The 10417-nt window shown below is 34.0% G+C and overlaps 1 protein-coding gene across 1 annotated transcript; it reads left to right on the top strand.

Moving 5' to 3' along the window:
• Positions 1–1343: 1343 nt before the first annotated feature.
• Positions 1344–9672, top strand: LOC127095601 (SWR1-complex protein 4). The gene is made up of 23 exons (XM_051034272.1): positions 1344–1406; positions 1512–1589; positions 2369–2434; positions 2597–2854; positions 3105–3164; positions 3280–3336; positions 3838–3967; positions 4086–4153; positions 4298–4390; positions 4492–4533; positions 5096–5245; positions 5553–5654; positions 6369–6464; positions 6598–6672; positions 6805–6859; positions 6963–6997; positions 7126–7179; positions 7310–7372; positions 8317–8559; positions 8728–8846; positions 8924–9112; positions 9177–9228; positions 9474–9672. The coding sequence occupies exons 1-23, from the start codon at positions 1344–1346 to the stop codon at positions 9585–9587; spliced, it is 2262 nt and encodes a 753-aa protein (XP_050890229.1). The 3' UTR covers positions 9588–9672.
• Positions 9673–10417: the final 745 nt, after the last annotated feature.

Below are 10417 nucleotides of genomic sequence, written 5' to 3'. Positions count from 1 at the left end.
GTGCATACGACCACTTCTAGTGATATTTCAGAGTGTCACGTCCTTACATGACATCTGATGCTGAGGAGGATCCAACTAAACCAACTCGTCAGAAGATATTAGAGGGGAAGCAAACTAGGGCAGATCATGCACTTAAAACGAAGAGACCAAAACTTAAAAATAAAATAAAAATAGAAACACCAAAGTTACAATTGAGGAAAAAATGTTCAAATACATATTAATTTGTTAATTTAAGAAGAAATATGATATGCACTATAAGTTTAAAATAATTTTACATTGATAATCAATTAATTATATGTATTCTCAATCAAAACATGCATATATTTTAAAGGGTTAAATAAATTTTTCGTCCCTCTAAATATGGTCAATTTCACATTTAGTCCCTCTATTTTTTTTCTCCAAAAATTGTTTCTCGTAATATTTTTCATCAACTCTTTTGGTCTCTCCTACTAACGGTCATTAACAGAAGCTGACGTAACATTATCATATAATTTTTTTTTTTGTGAATGGACATACACATGACTGTGTGACAAGATATTGACATGACATACCACATGGCTAAAGTCATCATTGTTCATAAATCTAGAAAAAATTGTAGTTAATCGTTGACTAAAATCGCAGCTAATCTATGGCAAATACATTGCAAAAACTCCTGGTTAAAAAAATGTAAAAATAAAGCAATGCTCTGTCTTGGCTTCATGACCTACAAGAACTAAGCATGTCATAAAGCAAAAGGACCGTCTTTTGTCATAATAATACCAACCATAAAAGCACCAAATAGTGCAGAAAAGAGTTTTCCATTTGAAACAACACAGGAGGTACAAGTTTTCAATCATCAATTCTATTAACTATAAATATCAAGTGGTTGCCTGCATAACTCAGGAAATTCACTTGCCATTTGCCAGATTTCACTTGTAAAGTCTTTCCTGTGCATTTGATTATGAAGTCCATGTATATTGAAAAAATTGTCAACTTAACCGATAAGATATGTTGGGTGGATTATTTGTGAAAGATATTTAAATTCTTATTGAAAATTGATATATTTTATTTTTAGAAATTTTATATTTTAAATTGTGTTTTTATAGAGTTTAAATTCTAGTTATTGTTATACCGATATCACAATTAATACAAATTTCAAATTTTAGTTTTAATTTTATATCACAATTAATATAGAATTTAAACAACAATTTATTATATATATATTATTATACTTAAAGGCACGCAAGAGCTGTATTAACTGTAATTCGTTGTTTTTTCCCGGTTCAAAATTTTGGCGCTCGATTTCAAGAACAAAGCATCGAGTGATTGCGAATTCTTTGATTTGAGTTGAATAAAGAAACCCTATGGAGCAGAACTCTCTTCCTCATAACGAGTCTCTGAGAAAACCGAATAGCATTCCTCAGAAGGTACTGTTTAGTTTTTCAAAAAAGCATTTTCCATTTGTTTTTCTGCACCTTAGGGTTTAACCAATGTAACTTTTTTTAATTTTCTTGCGTTCTTGAATTTATTAGGTTAATGAAATTAAGGGTGGATTGGCACCTCTTATGCCTGCGGTTGATTGGAAAATAAAGCCTCCATCAGATAAAAAGGTTCTGTTATTTTTTTCTTTGTAAATTTCTTTAAGTTGTTTGTTAGTGCTGTGATTAGTGTGAATAGTTATGCAGCATGATGGTGTTATTCGTTTTGATCGAAATTAGGGTTGAAAAGTGTACGAGTTTGGTTCATTTCTTTTAGATTGAGGAGTTTATGCACGGTGTAGCACTGACACCTCTGAAAAAATGTGTGTCCATAACTTCATACTTATGATTTTGTTTAATTTATTTATTTTTTCAAATTATTGTTGGTATCAACTTGTCAGTGTATTCATGCGTGTTGAATTGTATTATCTACTATTTTCCAGTTCTTTATATAAGTATTTTGAAGTGTGATTTAAGGTTTTAATTCGTTTAGTTGGGAGCTTTGCTTATGAATTTAAACTTACACAAGTGTTTCAAGTGATTTAAGGTTTTCTTTGTCTTTCTAATGCTATTTTATATTTACTTCCCATTCCCGATTTTGCATAATATCTTGATTTTAACTACCCTTGTCTAAGATTTTAAGACCGTTAATCATTGATATGACATTGGATTTTATCTAACCAAGTTTTCTAGAGTTTGATCCTTATTGATCCCATTATTCCAAACAAGAAAAGCTGAATTTCAGCAATATGTTGGGTGGGTCTGGACATTGTCTAGGCTCATGATCAAATGGCTCTTGTATGAGGTGTGTTAGATATAAAACAGTTCTGTGTTTTTGCGCAACACCTTAAGTTTTTATGATATTTGTTTCATAACAGTATCTTCACACATTTTAGTTTTTTCTCATTCAGGTCACTTGGCAATGGCTTCCTTTCAAACATTCTGCTCGTAAAGATGATCTTCAGCTTAGCCATTGGGTAAGTCCATCTGTCAGTTTCAGCGAAATTTATGTTATCTTAGAGCATCGAAATATTGTTGTGTCTTTCCATGATAGTAAAGAACTCGTTCCAATACACATCCTTACTGCAGCCAAACAGATTGCATGAAGTGTTCCCTTTGTTGCCAGAATTATATGCCAGATTCATGAGAACCTCAACTCTGCTGCATTTTCGATGATGCAAATATTGAGGGAATGGGAGAGAGCTAAAGAGTCAACGTGGCATGGGAATCAAAATGTTGATAAGTGGGTTTTTGCCAAAATCCTAATGAAAACATGTTATGAACAAAAACGATTAGATGTGTCATCACATGCCTTTGAGAGGATGGACTTGCATGGCAGCATAATGATAGTATTTCCGGGGCATGTCAATGATCCTAAAATGGCAACCCTCCATTTGGTAAGGACACTCAGGCCCCACTAGTCAGGGTGGCCTGTTTAATTGGAGGTGAACCACACCTCAAATATTTAGTTTGGTTTCTAGTGACTAGTGATTATTATTGAGAAACATAAAATAACTAGTTGTGTAAAAAAGGAAATGAAGAAATAGGATTTCCTATTCATGATTTGATTCATTAATTGGAAAATAGGCTTTCCAATTCATGATTTGTTTCCCAATTTGATAATGACAGCCGCTTTTGTTGCAACAGGTTAAAGTTGTAAATGGTGTTCCACCATCAGGGGACTATTCTTTTGCCAAGTATAACATGGTAAATGCTGGTTCAGTCTTTAGCTTCATGATGTCTGCTCTGTATTTTTCTCTATTGACTCTAGTAAATATCTTATACTTCATGACTTAATGTTTGTTTGCATGCTATGATGCAGTCTGTTGACATAACAAGATACACAGATGAGGAGTATGAGAAATATTTGGCAAATCCTGTAGGTATCATGTCTAGATTGCATGTCTAAAATTGTGTTGACCTTCACATTTGAGTTTGCTCAAACAACAGTTTTTGCAATTTTAAATGCTACAAAGAACTGAATTCTGCGTGATGTATCATGTTAAGGTTGCTGCTGTTGCTGTGTCTTCAACGACCTTTATTGTTAGTATGTATATTGAAAGGCCTTTTTTGTGTATATAACCTAAAAGTTGTTCAGTTGCTGGTTGGTAAATCTTTTATATTTTTCTAGTGACTAAGTTAGCTGTAAATAAATGATAGATTTTATGATCTATTTGAAAGGATTTGTATATCTGAACCTAACCGTCACGTAGCATCTGCATCTTTTGTACACTTAAGTGTACTTCCTATTTGAAAGCATAGCTGTGTAATTCTGTGTTATTTTAAGAGTTGGAATTTGCTACACATTTGACCGTTCTTACATCTCTCCGTTATGGATTGTTTAATGTGTTTCTCTGTTCCATGAATTATATTTATGTAGAACTGGACCAAGGAGGAAACAGATCAACTGTTTGACTTGTGTGATAGGTTTAATCTCAAATTCATTGTTATAGCTGATAGGTTTCCTTCATCTCGAACTGTTGAAGAATTAAAGGATCGATATTATAGTGGTATGGATATTATTTTCCCCAAACCATATATGCTGCATTCAGTTTTCATTTCCTTTTATTCCTAGTTTGACTAATTAGAGACTACATGAGAAAATGACATATTTTCCTTGCCATGTAGTATCTCGGGCTATACTAATTGCTAGGAATCCATCTTCTAGGGATGGTGCTGTGGATCCACTTGTTAAGGTGTGGTAACTTTTTGAACAAGGCACTATTCTCAAGCAGACTCTCTTTTGTTTTTTTGAGCACACTGTTTCGTAAAATTAATTCTTTCCAGCATTAGGATGTTGTAATGTGGGTTTAGTTGCTTATTCTTCCTCCTTAGTGTAGGAACCTTATAACGTTTCACAGGAGATCAAGCGGAAACGAGCTCTGTCTCTAATCCTCTCGCAAACAAAACGACAAGAGCGTATAGATGAAGAGGTTTTTTTTTCCCTTTAAACCAGTAATATTTATGTCTGTTATAAATGTACATTCAGAGGAAATGAGATAATTATAGGTATTCACTACTGTTTTATATGCAGGTACTTGCTGAAGCAAAAAGAATTTCTGAATTACGCATAAAGGTAATTTTAACTGTTGTTTTTGTATGAAACTTACAATTACAGGTGGAGAGGAAGAGGAGAATTTTTTTTAATGAAAATAGTGATAATGTTTATGCTGTCAATAGCGCCGCTGCTCTAGCATAGTGTGGATAGGGTTCAGTGCGATGCTTTAGGCCTGCAAGCCACTGTCAGTAATAGCGGTTGTTGAGTCCGCTAATTACAGCCTCAAACGCTATTGTGTCTGCTATTAGAGTTTTGGGGCAAAATTCTTCAAAATCCTTTTTTCAAACCATTGATATAAATATCAATTCAAACTCTTTTAAGGACAATGTTTTGTTCATCATTCTGTTATGAATTTGCTCACAAACAATCATTTTGTTCTTCTTCCTACTTTTAGTTAGAACTGTTTACTCATGTAAATTAATGCCTATATATTCACTAAGAATGGGTTTTATGATAGTTTCATTGGATCAATTGGGGCAACAAAGTTTGTTGAATATATAAAATGTTTACACCCAAACTTTGGATGAACTTGTGCTAGTGATTAGTGATATCTGATATTTGATTTTGTTTCTTTTTTTAGGTTGCCGGAGAGTCTAAGTCGGTTGCTGCTTCAATTTCTAGTGCAGATGTTACAGAGAGGGCCAGCCCCAATGAAACTGTATCCCCATCAAATATGCAACGCGGATCGGCAGTATTGCCTTCCACAATAACGGGAGATAATCTTGGCTCGGTAAGTTAAAAATAAGGTTACCAATTATTTATCATGTCTCTTTTCTGTTGACACTTGATAACACCTTCCCCACCTCCAATCCACCTGTTCCCCAGAACCAAAAAACAAAGAACAGAATCAAGAAATGTAGAATAACAAGGATTTTCTTGATCAAGTTTATGAAAATTTGGTTGTAGAGGGCTAGAGGCTTACATTGAATATCTGAAATAACTTTTTCTTTTCCATTGTGAACCACAATTTTCAAGAATATGTTAATACCTAATTGTCTATTGGTCAAAACATAATCTGATAGTGCGATATATTTCAGATTCATGTCTATTTAAGAACCGACGCACTTGCTTACATGATGAACAAACACTTATCAGTTGAGTATCAGACTAGCCTCCAACAAGCTTTTCGGAGACTTGGGGTTTGTCTTTTCTCCTCTTTAATGCAATTCATATATTTCATTTCTCCCTAGTGTTGTCATGTAGTAGCCCTTGATCAATATTAATGACATATTGCCCTTGCATTCTTCATTTCAAGATGTCTGAGACTTTTCAAAGTTTTTGTTCAACTATTAATTTGGAGTTTTTTTATTTATGTTTTGTATTTGTTTTTAATAACCTTCCGGTTCTTAGGGGAAATAGACCCTAGTTATCCGAAGTTTAGCTAGAAGATATGTAAAGCCTGACCAAAGATTGTTTTAGTCAGGAATTAAACTCATAAACCTCACATGCCAACCACTTGGTTAATTTGTTCTTTTGTTGAGAGTGAGGTTATGATTAACCTAAACTTTCAAAAAGCTCTTATGGTTCCTCTCGTAGAGCTTGACTTGGTTTGCCTTAGCTCAAGTAGTGTCGCTTAATAGGTTGATTAAGAATAATATTTAGGCATATAGTCAAATTATCCTATTATTGTGGAAGCCAGTGTTAGAGATATAATAAAGAAACTATTTGTGTACTATTATTTGTTTTGAAAGAGATTATGCATGACCAAATAAGACACTTATAATGAGATAGAAGAATATATTTTACTGACCAAGTTGAGCTGCTTTTTCCGTCAATGAATGTAGTCCAATCATCCTAGCAAACTACACGCGCCACCAGATAATAATTTTAATTTCTTTGGACTATGGTTGCAGGTCAATCCGACACCAAGGGTTCCATCAATAACTGTTTGTTTTGAGTATCTTAAACTAAGAAATGACATAGTAACTTTCACGAATCTAATAGGTCAGGTATGTTGAAATTTCCACCTATGCTTTTCTAAAGGAATTTAGTTCAAATTCCTAAGCTTTTGAAATTTATAAAGCAATACATATGTTGGCTGAAATTTTAGTGGGGGCGTGTGACCCCATACCTATGCTGTAGATCCGTCGCCTTCAGCTGCAGAATGAGGCGGCCAACGGTTCATCTTTTCGTGATGGTTCACACGGAACATTGACGGTTAGAATATTTTGGATATTATTTTTTACTTTGATGCTTTAACTGTTTTCAATGTTTTAGGCTAGTGATTGTCTAAGCATATTCTATTATTTTTCTCAAAACCTGAGTTTGTGATTCTTAAACTACTGACAGCATTTGCATCGTGAAGAAGATCTGGATTGGATTCCTGGTAAAACAGACTCTGGGGGTAATAACAGATTAGTTTTGCTTTCACCTGCTATGTGATTTTCTCATTTTTGAAATGTCATCTACATATCATTAAATGCATGCGTGTAATTAACTGGTTTCAGGGGCAACAACTGGTAAAAAGGATCAAAAGAGCAAGGTACACATATCTGTTAGTTAATTTTATTTTTAAGTATCCTCTCTTTATTCCTACATGCTTATAGAATTTAGACCAATGCCAGAGCACATAAGTTGTTTTTTATAATCTTGGAAATGGTACTTGTAAAGGCGTCAGGACAACGTAAAAAAGCTTCATCAACAGCCCAATCAAAAAGAAAGAGAAAATAAAGGCCTCAGATCTGTAGATCCCTAGTAAGAGTTTAAATTCACCGCAGATCTTTTGTTCAACGTTATTGTGTTGCTTTGTTAGTCCACTGTAGTCACTGAATGAGTTTTGCATGCTTTCCTTTAGGTGGCAACCGGAATGAATTTTAAGATTTCTAGTGCTCTTTTGATAGGAATAATGCATCTTGTGGTAAGCAGCAGTTAACTCAAAAAACTCCTAGCAATTATGATTGTGGTTCCTTTAGTTTAGAAAATTATTGCTAGTTTTTTTTAAATGTTTAGTGCTAAATGGAGCAATGAGGTTCATATCTTCAACAAATACCGGTCGCCAGGTGCTAGTGACTAACCAAGCTTATTAGGATTTGAATGTAATTGGGTTTAGGAGTTGTGAATATTCCAGAAGTTTGTGGATGTTTACGTTATCTGTCAAAATACCTCAAATCTCAAAGCGATTATATAAGGATGTAGAAATTGGTTTGTATGGAGAAGTTGACGGAACAATTGACAAGCCTAGGGGAATATTATATGGGAATGAAAAATTTAACTTGCAAAAGAAAAACAACATTCATTTTGTTCCTCATATCATGCATGATCAATAGAAAGATATAAGAGAATTTCGCAATACGCCCCTAAAACACGAGGATTTATCAGTAAATTCAAGCGTATATGGGTAAATTGAGAAATTCAATTAATCATTAAAAGGATGGATTTTTTCTTAACCATCCAAGATTAACGAAGCTGTTCATTTTGAATCGTGGAAGCTGTAATAGATTAATGGGGGATTACAATAAATGAAGTTTGGAATAACTAACTGATGAACTTAGTTGATAAAGCTCATATCTTTTCCTGTCACATAATTTTAGCACAATGGTTATGCGAAATTATTTATGCACAACGCAGTTTTTTGAAGAAATATTGAATCAAAATTGTGAAAAATAGACAAAGCAAGATTAGCTGAACATATGTAAAAGTGGATTGAGGTTAATAATATTGAGTTGTTAATTTAATAAAGTTCCTTGACATCTCCAAATTTATTATAGAATTTTCAAAATTATTAATCAACAACATAGTTTGAATGAAAAGAGGTGGTGTAAAGAGACAATCTTTTAATCAATAAGTTAGTATTAACCCAAGATTAAAACTCACACTTATCTTCTTCACCACAGATTACGCAAACATGATCTGCTTAAGCCTCACCGTGCTGTCAAACAGCAGAGCCAACCTAGCGTACGAACTTCATGGCCTAGTGTATCACTTTCGCTTTTTTGTTCTGGCTTCTTATTTGGTCCACTGTTCGATGGACTCCATTCAAGAGTCGATCTTGTCGTGTACAAGTCCGGGTCTATTGACATTGGTCCACTTCATACCAATATCTGGGTAGGTTTCAACTTCAGTTTCTTGTACAATTACAATGCACCCTTGTTCATATTATACAGAAATTATTTCTGGAAATATGATCCGCAAAAACCATCTAAATTTGAGCGTTTGGATGTGTTCTTCTGGATAATTTATGCAGTTTTATCTGTCTTATCCTGATATTGATAGGTTCCTCCATTGTTGGGGTTGTTTTACTGCTCGATTGGTTTGCTTCAACTCTACCTAGACGAGAAGGTCCTAAACAAGGTTCAAGAGGGAAGTTTAACAAAAACAATTGCCTCCCTGATGTAAGTACTCACTGCAATATAGATATAACTTATACATAAACACTTATCATGATAATCATATGATTTTCTCGTCTTAGATTAGTGGCGCTGTTCATAGAATCAAGTGCTGAACTATACAAAGCGGGAATAGCAGACAACACTGAGGCCTACATATTGTTTGCTGCTGCAGAGTTTCTATGGTTTTTGTTGGATAGAACACAGCCAGGCTTCACCCTAGCATGCCTTGTTGGAGTTGCTTGTCCACTAGCTGAGATACCCTTAATGAAGTAAAGCATTATTCTTTCCTCTCCCTGTTAAATTTGTATACCTATTGATGTCTTCTTCTTTCAGGTTCCTTCACCTTTGGTACTATCCTCAAGCCAATATTGAAATCTTTGGCCAGGTAATTCATGTTACAAACACTTTCACCAGTAATAAGTGTTCAAGAGTTATGACTTGTGAACCACGACACTAACATATAACATAGACATGACACTGACACATCGACGCAGATAATAAGTTGAGAAAATGAATTACGTCCTACACAATTACGTACTACAACATGCTGAACACAACATAATCTTAAGTGTAAAACTTGCAAGGTTGTAAAACAAATTGTAATGAATTCTATTCTATTTCTATGTGTAGGGGCTAGTTACTTGGACTCTCACTTGCTACTTTGTGTACACACTGTTCTTAATTAATTTGTCACGGTGGTTCAGAACTGTTTATGCCACTCAAACAGAGGAGTCTGATGCATAAAACACTACAATCTGACGTTGCCGTTTATTCTATTCTTTAACGGTCCATCCTTCTATTTCTAAAACTAAAACTATGTTTTTGATTATCCTTTTTACGATTTTTAAAATTTCTTCTCCAACCAATTTTGTTGATGTAGCATACTAGCATCATAACTAAAGAATTGTCATAATAGGAATTGGATTCCAGGTTGTCTGAGGGAGCAATGGTGAGAGTTGATCAAAGATCCAACTATTTCACAAAATACAAATTTTAATTTTTGTTTTATAATTTAAAATATTAAATTTGAATTTAAACTATTTAATCTTGATTGGACGATCAATAATATTTCAAATGCCTAAATGTGAACTCCAAAATATAAGTTATGAAGCACAGAGACACTGTAAATATGACTCTGACATTAGCATGTTGACATCGTTAATAATTTAGAAAAATAAATAAATTGTATGGAATCTTAAATGTCGGTACAAGTGTCTGATACCGACACGAACACATACACAACTTTTTTTAGAGGTATCGGTGCTACATAGAATATAAGTCATGAACCTATTTGAACTATAATTCTTTTAGAAGGTTACCCTTTCCACCGTTATAGTATCTCTCACAACTCAACATAAAAATGTTTATGTATCTCTGAATGCATTTAAAATCATATTAATAATGATGGTGCAAGTGAGACACCCGATATATTTTTTCCAAAAATTGTCCGAAAATGCACATCTCAGTTGGAAGGAAAAGGGGAGGCTCTGTTTGACTCTGCAAGGTTGTCTGCAACTTCGATGAAAATGCACATCTCAGTTGGAGTGGTAATTGGAAGGGTTAGGTGTTAGATC

The sequence above is a fragment of the Lathyrus oleraceus genome, chromosome 6 (assembly GCF_024323335.1).
Source record: "Lathyrus oleraceus cultivar Zhongwan6 chromosome 6, CAAS_Psat_ZW6_1.0, whole genome shotgun sequence".
Lineage (NCBI taxonomy): Eukaryota > Viridiplantae > Streptophyta > Magnoliopsida > Fabales > Fabaceae > Lathyrus > Lathyrus oleraceus.
The sequence above is the reverse complement of the archived record's forward strand: the minus strand, read 5'-3'. Positions and strand labels throughout refer to the sequence as shown.

Coding starts and splice junctions, on each gene's coding strand:
- LOC127095601 (XM_051034272.1), top strand. CDS start 1,344: ATGGAGCAGAACTCTCTTCCTCATAACGAGTCTCTGAGAAAACCGAAT. Junction 4,534..5,095: donor TTTCTGAATTACGCATAAAG/GTAATTTTAACT, acceptor TTCTTTTTTTAG/GTTGCCGGAGAGTCTAAGTC. Junction 9,229..9,473: donor ATATTGAAATCTTTGGCCAG/GTAATTCATGTT, acceptor TTCTATGTGTAG/GGGCTAGTTACTTGGACTCT.